This window comes from Panthera pardus, unplaced genomic scaffold (assembly GCF_024362965.1).
Source record: "Panthera pardus isolate Hobbes unplaced genomic scaffold, ASM2436296v1 HiC_scaffold_10, whole genome shotgun sequence".
NCBI lineage: Eukaryota > Metazoa > Chordata > Mammalia > Carnivora > Felidae > Panthera > Panthera pardus.
In genome coordinates, this window is record NW_026526655.1 from 13,168,703 (window position 1) to 13,186,595 (window position 17,893).

Sequence of the window (17,893 nt, forward strand, 5' to 3'; positions counted from 1 at the left end):
TTCATTCTCCATGCACTTTTCTCCTTTAAGTCATTCTCTCCCTTTCTTTCTCATCAAATGTTATTCAGGGCTGTTAAAGGAAGCACTGAAAACATCACTTTTTATTTATTTAGAAGTTTTCACCCAAAAGCCTTGACAGTAAAAGTTCATGTGAGAAATGGCAGTGAAGGCACAAGAAAGTTAGTAGTGACAAGGGGCTCGAGTTAGTTTAAAAATATGGAATTGGGGGGCACCTGGGTGTCTCAGTCAGTTAAGCATCTGGCTCGTGATTTCAGCTCAGGTCATGATCTCAGAGTTTGTGAGATCGAGCCCTGCATCGGGCTCTGTGCTGACAATGCAGAACCTGCCTGGGATTCTCTCTCTTCCTCTCTCTCTCTGCCTCTCCCCTGTTCATATTCACATACTCTCTTTCTTTCAAAATAAATAAATAAAACTAAAAAAATATATATGGCATTGGGCTCAGAGAGCCTAAATGATGTGCAACACTGAGAAAGGGGTGAGGAGATTCTTTTTCTAAGAGCTCAGTGTTTTAAGCCTCCCAGCTTCAACACAAAAGGCATTTCGGCACATATGTGATCCAGAAGGTCAATCATATGAAATCCTATTTCCATTTTTTAAGCAATCCTTGGCAGTCTGCACATTTCTGAAATTGCAACTGGCATATTTCACAGAGAATTATCATCAATGCCTTTTCAAGGTCAAACATGCCCCATCTTTAGATTTTCAGCCTTTCGATCTCATGTATTAAACCATTGCATATATTTAAGAAGGCATTCAGCAGACATGTTAAAGAATTTTAATTGATTAAACTGTGTTCATTAATGTCATGTAGAATTTTCTTAACAGTTGGGCTAAATTACATGTTAGAAATATTAAAATGTGTGTTAAAGATAGATGTGAGTATTCTGCCTCCGTTGCCAGCGCTGAAACCCCAGCACGCTTGTGTGACCAGAATCTTGCCACGGAGTTTTCAAAAATATGAAACATGTATTTTCTATTAAGAAAGTTGAAGTAATTCCAGAAATGTAGTATAAGAAGAAAATAAAAGATTATTATATTTTAAATTGTCAGAATCTCAGAGCACCTGGGTGGCTCAGGGGGTTGAGTGTTGGACTTCGGTTCAGGTCATGATCTCACGGTTTGTGAATTCAAGCCCCACATCAGGTCCTGCACTGACAGCTCGGAACCTGGAGCCTTCTCCCGGTTCTGTGTCTCCCTCTCTCTCTGCCCCCTCCCCGCTTGTGCTCTCTCTCAAAACTAAATAAACCTTAAAAAAATTGTTTAAATAAAAAAATTGTCAGGATTTCAAAATACTGGTCACTATATAAGCAAAATCAAGTTGCATTTGGATATTATAATGGATACTGAGATGGGCTAACGTAAGATACCCACAGCCAGCCCTGGCACAGTCACATGGAGGCCTTTGGTCTCCTCCTTTTGTCCAGTCACCATGCGTTTGACTGCTTTGACATTTCTCTCTCAGACCCCATCCCCCAACAACATCCAGAGACTTCTGTGTCCCCCTGTTGTACATGGGCCATGCTTTGGGAAAAGAAAGACATCGAAAATCTCAATGATTTAGGAGGCTTTGCTAGTGTTTTGTTCTTCCCAAAGATATTCATACTTTAAATCAGGATTCCAGAACCTCTTCAAATCGTACCACGCGAACAGCTGTGGAAATTGTGGAAGTAACACAATGGTGTTGGGATAGGATGAACCGGGTCCAGGGCCTTGTGTTGCAGAGTTAGTCATTCATTCAGGCTCATTCAGCCATCTGTACCCTGGGCCATCCCTTCTCCTACGATGGTTGAGCAGTCTGTGCTTTTTCCCAAGATGACTTACATCCCAACCCTTCCCACCTACTCAAGGACATAATCACAGTCATTTTTCCTTCCTGTGTCTAAGCCATTAACATTTCCCTTTCTATTGTAATCGTTCATATCAGCATTTTAAATAAGCTAGTTTTCTCTCTTCTTAAAGGAAAAGAAAAAGAAACATGAAGTACCATAGACCCCCACCTCCCACTACAATTACTCACCGTATTTTGTAATTTCTTTAGCCTCAAAACCCTCAAAAGAGTTCTCTATATTCTGCTTTTGTTCCATTCTTCCTATGTCTCATGAGGTTTTGTCCCCAGCCCTTCACCAAAACTGTTCTTGTCAACAACACCAGTGTGGTAAGGGGCTTCAATTCTCAGGTCTCAACATAGTTGATCCATCAGTAAAATCTCCTCCTTCTCCTTCTCTTGCTGCTGCTGCTTCTTCTTCTTCTTCTTCTTCTTCTTCTTCTTCTTCTTCTGGTATGCCCTATGACCAGCACAGAGCCCAATACAGGGCTTGAGCTCATCACCCTGAGATCAAGACCTGAGCTGATTTCAAGAGTCGAATGTTTAGCCAACTGAACCACCCAGGCACCCAAAAATCTCTCTTCTTTGATCACTTCTGTCACTTCACTCCAAGACATCACCCTCCTACATGGTTCTCCCCCTCTCTCACGGCTGTTCTTCCTGGATTCAACTACTGTCCCTACCATGGAGGCAGACAGGCATACCAGGGAACAGTCCTGGGTGTTTCTCCCATCTCTCTCTATTCTTATTTTTATTTAAAAAAATTTTAAGTTTATTTATTTATCTTGATAGAGAGGGAGAGAGAGAGAGCAGGGGAGGGGCTCAGAGAGGGAAGAGAGAGAGAGAGAGAGAGAGAGAGAGAGAGAGAGAGAGAATCCCAAGCAGGCTCCACACTGTCAACACAGAGCCCAATATGGGGCTCAGACCCATGAACCGTGAGATCATGACCTGAGCTGAAACCAAGAGTTGGACACTTAACCAACTGAGCCACCCGGGCACCCCTCCCTCTCTAATTTTAGATTCTAGGTATACTCAACCAGGCTCATGCTTTCAAGTCTATAGACTATGAGGATCCTCATATTTGTGTCTCTAGCTTTGATCTTACCATAAATCCTGGATCAACTGCCTATCCAGCATTCTCCACTTGGACATCCAAAAAGGCTCACAAAACTGGGGCGCCAAAGCTGATCTTTTATTCCTCTAACAGTTAACTCAAACTTCTTCTCTAGTCTTTGCCATTTCGTTAAATGAAAACATCATTTTTCTCATGTTTCAGGCAAAAGACAAAGAAAAACACACACACAAGCACACGCACACACACAAAACAATAGCAAAACAAATGGAAAGCCATCTTCGGTGTTTTTTCTCTTACTCAACTACTACATCACACCAATTAGAAAATTTTGATGGTGCCATAATTTGATAATTTTTTGCCACCTTTAAATTTAAAAAAAGTTTTTTTAAACGTTTATTCATTGTTGAGAGACAGAGACAGAGCGCAAGCAGGAGAGGCGCAGAGAGAGAAGGATACACAGAATCTGAAGCAGGCTCCAGGCTCTGAGCTGTCAGCACAGAGCCCGACGCGGGGCTCGAACTCACCAACCATGAGATCATGACCTGAGCGGAAGTCGGATGTTTTACTGAATGAGCCACCCAGGCTCCCCAATGCCACCCTTACTATTACCATCCTAGTCCAAACCACCATCATCTCTCACCTGAATTACTGCAAAGGCTTTCTATCTGAACGTCTTACATTTGGTTGTGCCCCATCGGTCTATCCAACACAGGAGCAAGAGTAATCCTGGTAAAATGTTCGGTGAACACAAGTCACACCTCTGATCAAAAATCTCCAACAAATTTTGTTTTCTCCTTCAGAATAAAACACACGAGTTTATAAGGCTCTACATTACCTGATGGCTCACTACCAGTCTAGACTTACATGCCCTAAATCCTTGCCTTGGTCACTGTGTGACTTCTTGTCCTTTTCTTAGAACACATCATACTTCCTATTCCCCCTGCTTAGAATTCTCTTCCTGCCAATAGCCATACACTTCACATCTCTGTCATCATCTCAGGGGCCTTCCCTTGGCTCTGTTTTTTATCTCCTTTGCCTAGCTTTGTTTTACCACCTCTTATAAATATTCATATATATACTTTTTTTTTTTATTTTACTTTTGAGAGAGAGAGACAGAGCATGAGAGGGGAGGAGCAGAGAGAGTGGGAGACACAGAATCCGAAGCAGGTTCCAGGCTCTGAGCTGTCAGCCCAGAGCCCGATGCGGGTCTCCAACTCACAGAGTGTGAGATCATGACCTGAGCTGAAGTTGGACGCTTAACCGACTGAGCACCCAGGTGTCCCTATTTATATACACTTATATGTTTAGTGTTGTCTCCTATTCACAGTTTCCTCAGAATGTAGCTTCCTTATAATCAGAAACTTTGTTCTGTTCATTGCCATCTCATCAAAGTCTTGAACATTGGCTGACAATTAGTAAAATTTCAACACATATTTCTCCAATCAACTAATACATTTAGCAGTAAAGGTTTATTGAACAATGCATTTACATTAGATCCTGTTGTAAGACCTGTATAGAAAAATAGAATGATTCTTCTCACGAAACTTACATGGTAGCTTGGACATCAGCAACCGTGTTGCATATTGCATTCATTGTTTTCTCTTTGCCTTCAATCACCTTGACCTCAGGTGTGAGATGCCCTGAATCAGTGTTATTCCTTATGACGAGGAATATGCCTTATTTCAGGGGGTGGTCAGAATTCAACCTGAACATAAGCCCATTTTGTTAGCGCCTGTAGGTTTGTTTACCTCCAGTTGGCCATTCTCATGCCTACAAAGTTGGTTTATTCTCCCGCTCTATCTGCCCACATCTAGGGAGAAATTCTAAATGGAGTGATATCCAAAATCCCACCTCATTGGGTCAAACTGACAAATCACAAATCTTTGTAATTCTCCCGTGAATAACACCAGCTAAACACAACATGATTGATAACTTACTCCTGGTCTTTGCTCTATTCACAAACAGAGCTAGGCTAAAGTTTTATCTTATGCTGAGAGCATTATGTGGAAATAAAGGTGTCCAGATCATTGGGGACTTTTTTTTTCAATTCAATGTATGATCTAAACTCTCTATACTTATGTGCTTTCTAACTTGATACTAGAAAATATTGACTTATTAATCTAGCAGAGACCAACTCAAATTGCAAATAACTGAATTTCCTCAGCCTCACTTATTATGCAATGACAGAATTTTGCTATGTTGCCACCTACCAAAACCCTGTTCCCATCTCTTTGACTTCAGAGTTCTCTGGAGTCATTGGTTACGTCTCTTTGAACACTTACCAGTAAGCTACTTAAAAATTAAACATCTTCTGTCTTAATATCTTTAGCTAGAACTCTTCTAAGTGTTGTTGATGAAACACAGATACAGTGATAAGCACACTTCAGTACCGTAAAATCTAATGAAACTATTCTGCAAATAATTCTATTTATATGGCTATAAAAAAGAATGAACAATTGAGTTTTAATATCAAGATCAGGAAACCTTTCATTTTAGAGGTGAAATTGTTTTAGAAGTCTAGTGGGCCATCCTTTTTTGTTATGAATTTTAGAAAGCTCATTCTCATAAAAGTAAAATGCTCACATACATACAGAAATCCATCAAAAGTAATTCCCAGGAGAAAAAAAGTTGTCCTATATAAAGGACATTTAACATATCATAGAAGGAAATCTGTGATACCAACTAAAATGGGTAGAAATAAAAAATAACATAGTCCCCAACAGGTATGGACTTAAATATATGCAATTGTGGCAATATTTATCAAGTATGTCATTTTGCAAACATTTATATACATGGTAGTAGCATAGATGTCCATTTTCAAAATGGAAAGATTACATTCTTCCAAAATAATCCTCCATAACATTTATTGTTTTTTCTTTCCAGTTCTCTCTCTCTCAAACCTTTTGCATAAAAGTATTTGCCACTAAATGATTAGAGTAGAGCATCCTTACCTAGCTTCATAAATAGTTCATCTCTTTTTTTTTAATGTTTATTTATTTTTGAAGGAAAGAGAGACAGAGAGTGAGCGGGGAAGGGGCAGAGAGAGAGGGAGAGACAGAATCTGAAGAAGGCTCCAGGCTCCGAGGTGTCAGCACAGAGCCTGACACGAGGCTCGAACTCACGAACCATGAGATCATGACCCGAGCTGAAGTCGGACTCAACCGACTGAGCCACCCAGGTGCCCCCATAAATAGTTCATCTTAAAATAATAATTTCTTGTCCCTAATGTGATAATGTTCACAGAGAGTTTAAGTACAAGTATTAATACCAGATTAGATGAAACATCCACCAACTATTAAAATACCTTAACTATTATTTTTTAGTATTCAGCTAATTGACATGGATTAGTTTTCTAAATTCTGAATCTTTGTACTTAGTAAATAGAACTTATTGAAGAAAGAAGACTTTGTATAACACAATATGCCTCTACCTGTACCCCTGGTACACACACATACACACACACACACACACACACACACACACACACACACATGCTGGAAACACTGTAACATTCTTTGGGAAATCAAAGGATGTGTATCCTACTTTGGGTTTCTGCCCCAGGACATTTAGCCTCAATGTGGAAGCCATAATCTGGCACTTATTTGCTTGTAGGGGGTAGGTTTTGCAACATAAAATCATTTTATATCAACGAACCTGGGGCACCTGGCAGTCATCATAAAACTCTGCACTGAGAGCACATAGTGAGGGTTCCTCCTGCCTTTAGAGGCTCATATAATTCTAATTATTGATAAGTCTTTTTACAATCTAAGAAGATGAACTATTATAAGTTATTAAACATAAACAAAGACCATTAAAGGTACAGATTTTCATCAAACATTGACTATGAAGTGTTTAAGTGTTTCCTTGGGCTTTTATCAAGGGTTGTTTAGTATGAATTTTTTTTTTAAAGAAAACTGAATTATTTCCCCATCCCAGCTATACCTCCACATGCACAACACAAAAGCAAATAACTTTTCTTAGCTACGGTGAAAGAACTGAGAGCCGGATGAATTGTGTTTATGTTATAGTTGAGGTGTCAATTTCACTTGGTCTCATCAAGTCTAACTTGGGCAAACCCCTTCTTGACAACATCACAGCCTTGACCAGGTGACAACATCACAGACAGGTGAGAATTCATGGATCTCCTTGTGTATGCAAGACTCAGAATACTTGTATTTATATTTACCGTTTTATTGCTTCTTCTTGTCTTCGGCGTTTTTCGTTCTTCTCCTTCAAGTAGGCCAGGTTGGTTTCATTTCTCAAGCGGTCATTCTCTCGAGCAATGTCTGATGCATTCTGAATAACCAAGCCATCGTAGGCCTTCATCCCCATGTCCTCGATATATTGGAGAAATGTGTCCAAAGGGTCTACCTCAGGATTAGAACTCATCATCTTGGAGGGGATCATGTAAAAAGGAACACTTCCTGTAGGATAAGAACACATTTTACCTCTATCAAAGGTGAGGAGAAAAAACAAAGTGCTGTTTGTTCACCCTAATATCTTCTCAGCCCCAGATTCCAAAGATTATGGTAGAATCTATTCAGAGACAATGTCTCATTAGAAACTACGAACCACCAAGAAGTAAATATTCAATGAATGTTGCCTGAGTAGCAAACATTCCCTGAAACAAAATTAGAACACCAAAGGCCAAATCTCTAGCACTTAAAGGTAACGGGAAGGTTCAAATACAGGGTGCCAAGTTCAATGTTTGGTTTATGTATTTAAAGCCACGATTTTGTTTTTCAAAAATGTGTTCTTATATCATTAAGATCTATCAGATCCAAGCTTCATTTCTAACTAATTGCTATAAAGACTTCTCGATTTCAAATAAGATGATAACATTATTTGGAAAAGACTTTCTTATTGTGCATGTTCTCCTTCTAGTTTTAAATTAAGATCTACAAATCTATACTATCTGTGCATAACATAACAGTAAACAAGGAAATACACATTTCTAATATAACTTATTTTGGAAATAAACCCTTTTTGACCCATCATTACTTTCCAAAATGGTGCTTCCTGATGGCTGCCTGCTAGAACTCAAATATTGTAGGTCACCAGGACCACATCCATCCTTACTAATCTGGTAACTCAAGCAGTGACAACTATAATTATCATTGCTACGTCAAGGTTTGAAAACGCAAACCATAGCGTGGATTACTGTAAAACCAAGATCCAATTAAAACAGCAACAAAACACAGGACTTTCAACAGATCAATATATACCGTCCACCTCCAAAATGATGGAAGTAATAGCTTCTACCTCTTGCTGATGTAACGATTTAGAGAGGTGATGTTATAAAGAATTTAACATAAAGTTTAACAATAATAGGCATACAGTCATGGTAGCTAATATCTTCATAATAAAAGTACAGGCGAAAGATTGCCAATGTCATATGTGGGTATGTGTATGGACAGGTGATAGATAACCAGCAGGCTATGAAAATCAGGATGCTTTGAAGCAGATGTATTCCAATGAATTATAGAAATCAATGAAGCCAGGGGATAGAGCAATGGTGCTCTAATCAATCAAAAATAGAACTGAAGTTTAATTAATTGCATGCAAGATAAGTATTTTGGCCTTCTAGCTTAATAAGGCTTACTGTCCTCAATTGCATAGTCACTGTTGTATAAGAAACTGTATCATTGCATCAAATTGAAAAAGCAAAAGCAAAATCAATAAATAAGAAAAAAACTTTGGCCATTTAAAATTATAAATGACGTTTACATCTTTTATGTTCTTTTAAAGCCCCAGGAAGATATGTTTTTTTTAAATCTCAGCCAATCTATCTAATGTAGAAGTCCTAGGCTTTCACCGTTGCCCTTATGAATCATATTCATTTCGAGTTTTTTACAAGTATAATCATGTTCCATACCTGGATGGTAGCTATGGAAACTTTACTTCTTATCAGAGTTTATTAGCGTTTCAGCTGCCAGTCAATTCTTCTGTTATTTGACTCCTACTCTGAATTTAAAGATTTATTCTCCAGCCAGTGAGAGATTGTTGGAAGTAGGGGATATGAGTTGTTTGTTGACTGATGATTTTGTTGTTGTTGTTGTTATGTGGAGTTTTATTACATTTGGTTTGGTTTTGAGCCATAATGGGTTGGCAAATAAAATGGTCTTTTAATTTCAACTGTCTAGCATAATTGAATTGTATTGTACTATAAGTCCATGAGCTTAGATGCTCAAGGGGTAGACATGCATAAGAATAAGAAATTACTGCTACCAATGATTGCAATTTTCAGGGAAAAAATACAGGAACAGGATTCTCAGAAAGCTGAAGAATTACCATTATTGGGAACTCACTTCTCCCAAGGACTTCAACACTAGGTGTGCCTGGATAAAAAAAAAAAAAGCTCTGTCTAACTTTATGGCAATTAATGCTACCATAGTTAAGCAGGCCAAGTCAGGACAAGGATTCCAGAGACAACGCCTCAGGGTGGAAGAACCCTCCCACTTTGCCCTTGAGCAAAACTGTATATGCCCCCCTGTGAAAAGCATTACCCCCCAATTTTTGTTTCTTCCCTTAAATTTTCCTCCCACCCAAAGGACACCAGAGATTCTCCATACAGTTTATATATTCCAGATATGAACTAGGTTAATTGGGTACTTCTGAAACTTAATTATCTCTTTATGTGGTCTTTCAAATTGACTGGCGTTGAAATTATGTTTGTTCCGAGACAACATTAAATAACAATGCCATCAAGTATGTATACTAGGGAAAGTTGTGCTATAAGTAGTAAGAGTATAATCTGAAAAGTTAAGATGAAAATTTGAAGGATAAAAACCATAAAATCTAGTCAAATTTCTGGACAATGATAACTAGATGCATGAAATCATGCTTGTCATCTAGTTCTAGGGAGGGATTTGATTCTACGCTCGTTCATGTCTTCAAGTATTTCTTGAGCACCTGTTATGAATGAGGCACTGATAAAGGCAAACCTGTGTCCTTCTAAACATTCACACTGCAGGGTAAGAGGACAATAAATTAAAAACTTGCAACACGGTGTCAGTGGGACAAGCACAGGTGGTAGCTTTCACGAGTTTGTCAGGGTGTGTGGTCACCATTTTTGAGGATGAACACAGAACATTATCCAATACCAATAACTAGGCTTCAAAAATAACCATAAAAAAAGGACATGGACCCTACCAATGTTTAAGCATCACACTCTCCTGCTCTCTTGTCCACATGTAAAAGGTAGATTGTAATGTGGGGTAGGGGCAGAGGGCAGTTAGGCAGTCCTGAAGAGTGTAACTGAGGACTTGGGCGGTATGGCCTGAAATCACAATGCAAGCACCCCTAGGTCTCTGACTTTATGCCATTTAATGAAGCTTTAGCTTCCTCTAAGCTTTAGTTTCCATGTGGTTAAAATGGTGGTTGGAATATACTTAACTCCCTTATGTTGCTGTAAGCGTTCAGTTAGAAAGCACATGTGAGTGTTCAGGAAATGTGAGCAAAATTATTAGTCACTAACATTACTACTTACATCCTCTTCCTAATTCTTAATTGTGGCCAAGATGGTGTTTAGTAATAACTCCTCAATAAACACATGTTTACTTTGAAACATACACGAATAGAATGTTTAATGCAGTTCAAGTTCTTAGTCACAGGTGTGCAAAGGGAGGCATGGAAGGCTTTCATAGACTCGCTTCCTAACCAAGGGCATGCAGACAGACCATTTATCCATTCCGCCCCAGTTCCTGCCACGAGAAGATAAGGGCTTTGTCACAGAGGAACCATGAAGCTCAAACACTTGGGCTCCACCCTTCCAAGCTGGTGTTTCTCAGCCAGCTGAAGTCTGAATGCAGAGACTCATTCATTCACTCCTCCTTAAACAAATGTGAGGCCTCTCTCGAGAAAAGTGAGCTGTACGTGAAGTGGCTGTCTCACTACAACTGCTACCATTTCTATGCAGTGAGAACCCAGTCAGGTATGGTCATAAATCTGTTTGTCTTTCAGAAATGTGTAGTTATGGCTAAGATAGATGTTGAACAAGGCATGGTCCATGCCACTAAACACTTGGCTTCATTTTGGCTGCTGGATATTAAATCAAGTTTATCTCTGGCCCTTTAACAACAATCCTGTGTACAAGTAGTTCATAAAGGCTTGTCGTGAGCACTGAATTCTTCATGTTGGCATCTTAGGAACACAATAGTTAAGAAGCAAAAGGGCCCCTCTCCTTTAGATAGCGCCTTTAGCTCCATTGCAATATGCAAGAGACTCTTATTAGATCTCGAACGATTGCGTGGTATATTTGTGACAACAAAGTGAGTGAGGTTGAAGGGCTCTTCTGCATTTCTCCAGTCATCCCTTGCCTTTGGATCAGTGTGTGTTGGCGGCCATTTTTGCTTGCAACAAATTAGACATTTTAGCTCCCCCTAGAGCATTGGTTGAAAGTTGACATTCTTGGTCTGCAAGGTAGATGGGTTTTATCAGGAATGCATGGCGTGGACTCAAACAGTGCAAGAGTTGTATATGTGTTCTTTTTCTTGGAAGTTGTGGCGAACATTGAGAATTTGTGTTAGGAGTCTCCCGGGAAAGCACCTAACATGACTGAGATCAGAAACCCCACACAAATCATAGGTAGCTTCACAACTTCACCTCACGCCTTTTCTTCCACTGCTGTGTGGTGCATTCAGAAAACCCTCCTTTTGTTTCATTTTTGAATTACTGTATTTAAAATCGTTGCCATTCTAATAAAAGCCAAAAGCTGTTGGCTTTTATTAGATGTTAGCTTAAATACAGCTGGATGTTTTAATTGCTCTGCTTTATTGTATTCTTTCACTCTTATTACTTATTTCCTGTAGACCACACCCTTCACAAAGATTACTTTGTATGGTATTGTGATACCTCCTAAAATTTGAAATTTCACTCTCTTCAGCTTGGATGCACCGATTTAAACTGGTGAGATTGAGGTCATATTTAAAACATTAAGCATTTAACTTTGTCTCGTATTAGCCATTTCTTTATTTTCTTTTGTGTAAAACCATCACTGTACCTCACCCATGCTGAGCCTAGAGCTGAAAGTAGCAATTCATTTCTTTACCATGTTTCCACTGAAATAAAACTACCTATTACCTATACACGTGGAGCATAAAATATACATAAAGGTATCCAAATTGAATCCATAGAAACAAAAAATTCATTTCCTTTTTTTTTCTCATTCTATAGCCACTACTTGCATCCAAGGAACTCAAGAAGCTGAGACATTACGTGACTTTCAATGTTAAAACAAAAAAAAAAAAAAAAAAAGGGGGGGGAGGGAGCATATTTTTGAGAATTAAGTGTATACAAAACTTTAACTAAGCACATACATGTATGTAGATTCCCTTGTAAACTAAGGAATAAATTTTTTGTAGCCTCAATTTACCAGAGGATATTTAATGTGTCACTAACTGATGTCAAGATTGGGGTCTCCATAGTATAGAAAGCATTTGATTCATTGCAGACGGCTGTTGAAGAAAAGACATACAGAAAGGGTCAGATAAAAAATGAAGCCTGCCATCTTATACTTGTTAAAGTATTTCTCTTTTCTTAAAATGCAGAACAAATTCCCTCTTCAGTGTGATTTCATGCACTGTGACATCAGTCACTCCGGTTCTGCAAGAACTGACTCAGGTGGGTGTGTAAACCGACTTCTCAGGCAGAACCTTCTGACGGATCCTTTGCCACCCCCTACCAAAAAAGCAGGACCCTTGTATATAAGCATCACTGAAATGAATTAGCCCACTGGCCTTTGTGGGGGCTGGTTCTTTCTTCCCTTCTTAGAGAATTCTCAGAATTTCTGAGGTGAAGCTGCTCTCCATCTAAAACTTTGGTGTTCCAAGATTTAAAATCGTGAATAGTCCATCAATCCAGACATTTTCCATATCTGCTGAGTGACAGGGGAAGAAAAAGCAACTGTTTGGGAGAGAAGTGCCCCCCAGCTCTTGAAGTTAAGAAGCTTCTTAAATTTCAGGTCACAGATAGCCCTATAAGATAATGTTACAGCTAGAATAATGTAAACTTTATCCTGTGTTATTCTTATAATGCTGTTTGTGTTGACTGGGAAGGACAGAATGCATGCTAGGGAATACATTTCCTCGTGGAAAGCCTCGTCATGTTGCCCTCATTTCACATTTGTGCATTGCATTTCATTTGCTTATGGGAAAGTTTTCTAGTCCCTACTTCTCAGTTCTTCATGAGGTTCTCAAACCACACCTGCCCCAGTGCTGTGAGGAAGTTATTAGAATCTGACCTATTAAAATTTGATTTTCCCTCCCCTTCCAATCATGGAATCTTCTCTGATATAGAGAATCCTCTTTTGTCCAGCAGTATTGACTCAGCCAAATAAAAGTTTCCCAAGGCAATTTTGACTATTTCTTTTTTATTCAGCAGGAGGAAAAAGATCTTTCACATTTGTTGCATGTACTCAGACCAATTTGAAAACACATTGTCAAAATATAAGTATTTAAATAATCAGGCTTCATATACATATGTAAAATCTGTATGCAAATTAATTTCTAGAATTCGCTGACTTCACACAGGACCAAATCAACAGACCAGATTGCCTGGTTATAATTCGTAACCTGTGTAAACCATGTCAAAATTGTTTTTCTGATAATCTGTCAACAACAAATCTTATCATTTCACTTTGATTGTGCTTAAAATCCTACCCTCAACCCCACAAATGGTCATGCTCATTTTCTTATTCTCACTTTCATCAAAATGCAGCTGTTCTGCTCAACATGGGAAATGTTAGAGTTAAAACCACGGGTGCCTGTTGAAGTGACTACAAAAACGCTGATTGCTTTTTTCTCAGAAAGCAGATTACTTTGAAGCGAGTTTTTTCTCCACTCTCTCCCTTCCCAAAGTCGGTAAAATGGGCATAGATCATGTTAATGAGTGGTATCATAACTCAGATACCCGCCCCCAACTTCCAGGTTGTCATGGTGCTATTTGCCCATGGTCTAAAGGGATAGCACGTTTCTGATAATATTAGGGACTCACACAAAATGTCAATGGCTGAGGTACTTTTCTGAGCCTTTGGCCAAGTGTTTCCAGACGCTTACAAGGCAGTATTGGCAAAGTAGATACAGTCAGTATGATAAATTGCTGACTGGCGCTACAATGAAAACCATCTAATTGAATGACTTTTTTTTTTTTTTAAACAATAGACAACCTTCTTGTCTGTAGCATTTTTACACTTGTTTTTCTAAACTTTGCAGATGTCTCAAGTCCTTGGGCTTCTCTACAGTTCTTTGTGAAGTTGTCGGGTTTTTTCTCAGGTCGGTTTTCACTGATTTCCTCAACTGTCAGTGTCCTTCACAGAGTCCTCTTTACTGAGTTGGCAAAGGTGTGTTGTGATTTCCACGGAAAAATAAAACAATTTTGGCATCTGTAGCTCACATACTCTCATATTAATCTGTTTACCAACTAACAATACAGAAAAATGAGTTGGAGCATTGTTTAACATGTGAAGAATTAGGAGAAGAGTTGATGTTCACTCTTGCTCTATCGTCATTATTTCATACTATTTGATGATAAAGTCTTGCATATTAAATGGACTAAAACTACATTGTGTAACTTCTTAGATCGGATTCCCTTATTTGGGGGTATGTGTAGAAAAAAAATACAGTTCTACAGTACCAAGCCAACTTTAAGAATTCTTAATGAGAAGGAACAGTATTATTTCCTGTAATAGTCCTTCCAGCTGGGGAAGACCTACATTTCTTGTATTTAAAATGTTCCTGGTTTTTAGAAAAATTAAAATGGAGACACCCCAACAAATTAAGTGTGTGTCCCAGGTAAAACAAATCTCCCTAAAGTCCTATAGAAAATATTTGTTGTGATAAGACTAATGAGATCTTCCTGATACTGAGTGTTAAAATTCATGTTTCTCAAAGAGGTTTATGTCTACTCTGTTAGGAAGGAGCAGTTTCAGCTTTGGTGTATGTCTGATAGTTTCATTTATTTATTTTTTGGTAGGTTTTTTTTTTGAGAATACAAAATTAGGCTGACACAAATGTGCTGAGAGACTGTTGTAAAATATTTATGGTATGGAATAGCCGATAAATAGCTAGCATGCACAATGTGAATGCCAATTAATACCCTGGAAAATATTTTCAATGCTTTTAATAATTCAACATGGCTCATTTTACCAATGAAAATCTAGTTTAGCCATTTCCGTGGTAATGTAACTAAGTGGGTAAGAGGGCACAAAATAGCCAGAGGCTTATTAAAGCCTTGGATGCCTTTGCTGTGGCTTTATTTCTGTTGCACCTAATAAGACATGCAAACTTCAGCATTAAGTACCCCCAGATAAAATCCCATTCCATTTCATAACCAGATTTCTTGATCTATTTAGTGCTGGATTCAATTAGCATGCTTAGAGAATCTGAAAAATGAGATACATACCAAAATTTACGTCTCCAGGGAGAGCTAAGTGCAACAATCAGAAGGTGACTAGTGTCTGTCAGAGCCCTCTCTCGCGGTTGATCTCTGGGCAGTTCTGTAGGAGTAATCCAGCACCATAAGAAAGAGACTTGTAGTTCAGCTCAGTTTTTCTTCAATTAAAGTGCATTGCATCTGGATGGGGAAAGTGTCCATTCCCAGATTCTTCATCACTAGAGATCAGAGCATCCTTGATGTTCTTCCTATCAGATAAAATGGCCTTTAAAGTTTGCTAGGAAGATGCGGTGGCAGAAGACAGGTGCCTGCTTCCTTAAATCGACATTCAGAGAAAAGAGGGCATAGCTAATGGGTGGGGATGAACACACAGCCCCTCTCTTTCCAGGTCCAGCAGGGAAGAAATTGAATGATTTTACCCACTTTGCTACACAGATGATTACAAGACTCGAAGCAATCACCCAGGCTGGCTAAGGTGCCTCATTTGATTATATTCTGTGAAGACAACAATAAATGAAAACAAAAAATCAGAAACATCCTCTCTAAATGTCTCCTCTCAGCCCAAAAGATGCTCTTTCTCATTGCCACTTACATACAGAAGGTTTAGAGCAGCCTAGCTTGTGGTATCGTCCCTCCCCCGTGACAACCAGCTCTCTCTCTCCCATTCTCTCTCTTTCCCCTCCCTCCCTCCCTGCCCCTGACTCCCTCCCTTCCTGCTTCTCTCTCTCTCTCCTCTCCAGCTGCCTTAGTCTGTTGATGCTGCTGCTGATTAATCAGGGATTCTGAAACAAAGAACCTACCTTCTGAAATAAGCAGTAATCTTTCTTCTCTGTTTCTGCAGTCCGTCTGCATTGAACGGCAAAGCTGCCAGCATTCTAGCACCTTGGATAGTTCCTGCTCACTAGGCCCCTTGGAAAAGGGAGGCGAAGAAGCAACTGAAGAAATGACAAGAAACCCGAGAGCAGCATCGTTCTACTTCGGATTTCGCCTCCCTGGGGCCTCCCATCCTCATTAAAGACCTCACATTTAGGCAACAGAATCTCTCCCTTTTATCTGTCTGAACTGAAGTCTGATTAGTAAGTGATAAAATGAAAAGAGGATAAAGAAACCCCTTCATTTACATCCACTACAACCCTCATTCCAGCTTTATGGAGAAGAAAAACATAAATCCATCAAAAAGAAATGTTGTTACTACAGAGGGTGTTTAAGTTATAAGCTTTTCACCCCTGGCATGGCTAATGAAAATGAGCAACAACTTAAATGGAACATCGAGATCTCAGTTTGATACCCTTATTTGATACCAATTTTGCCTCCACCCTCCCTGCCGAGCCAGGCACACAATTACTGCTGACGTACTTCAGGCTGCTGCTTGGGGAAAGAGGGGAGGAGCCTTTTAACCTCATCAAAACAGCCTCGTGCCACCTGCTCCCATGGCATGAGAACAAAACTAGCCCACTTAGAAGGAACATGTACAGCACACATGTATGTTGAATAAAGATCTCACTCAGAGAGCGCGCTATTTTTTTTTAACAAAAATAAGATGTGAATTAACCATGGTGTGCCACTAACTCCTATAGATTCACTGTTGAAATTTTTGAAAGTCAACCTATTCCCTACATTTCCTGAGGATTCTCCTCATTCCGTTCTTAAAAGCCTGCTGAATATATGCATATATATCATGTTATATAATACAACTTCTATAGACATAAGTATATATGTATACAAAAACACGTGTGTATATGCATACACATACAAGCCCATAAGTTTGTATCTAACTTGTTTTCCTTCAAAGTAAGAAGTATAGTGAAGTAAAATATAGGTGTTTTATTGTGTTAGTTGGTATTATGGTAAATATAACAATAAGCAATGAGTTTCTGCTTAGTTGAGACTGAAATACCAATTTTGAGAGGGAAAATTATTCAATAGTGACCAGGAGATTTCTTTTCATCACATTTTCCCAGTAACTCTTTTTGCAAATTACTTTCACTCACAAACTGATTTTCCTAAAGGTTATCCCCAAAATCTAAATTCATAACTAATTTCTTAGAAAAATGTGATCTGAATGTAATTTTTCATGCATCAACAGACCATAAAAAAATAATAAACTTAGGTTTACCTTCCTGATTCGTAAATGCCATCTGAAACTGTACCACGATGTTGCAAATGTTATTTTTTTAACTTGTATGTATCTGAGGAAAAATAAAATCAACATGTTACATTGCTACAAGAGTTTCAGTTTTCACATGTCCTAATGTGCATTCCTAAAACAAATCACATATGTCACTTATTTCCTACTCTTTGTGCCTCCACTCTTTGGACAGAACAGAACATCTGTGGAAGATCAGATAGATGAAAGAAGGAAGGGAAATTTAATTGTGAAAGAAAAGAGGCCACATCTCTCTCACTCCTTCTCTCTCTCTCTTTTTCTCTCTCCCTCTCTTTACCGCCCTGCCCCCACTCTCTCTCTCTCTCTCTCTCTCTCTCCTCTGTCTTATGAAGATTCTAATAACTTAGCACCATGTAGGGGGAAAAATTGTCTCAAGTACCACTTACAAACTAGTAACAGCCACCACACTGTCATT

General features: G+C 38.9%; 1 protein-coding gene across 1 annotated transcript in view; it reads right to left on the reverse strand.

The window, feature by feature from the left end:
* The window catches only part of NYAP2 (neuronal tyrosine-phosphorylated phosphoinositide-3-kinase adaptor 2), a 264,307-nt gene extending 247,666 nt beyond the window's left edge, over positions 1–16,641 (reverse strand). Inside the window, 3 exon segments of the mRNA XM_019445749.2 lie at positions 7,108–7,345; positions 15,321–15,806; positions 16,112–16,641. Coding sequence (XP_019301294.1) covers positions 7,108–7,328 — 221 coding nt within the window. The 5' untranslated portion in view covers positions 7,329–7,345; positions 15,321–15,806; positions 16,112–16,641.
* Between the last annotated feature and the right edge of the window lie 1,252 nt (positions 16,642–17,893).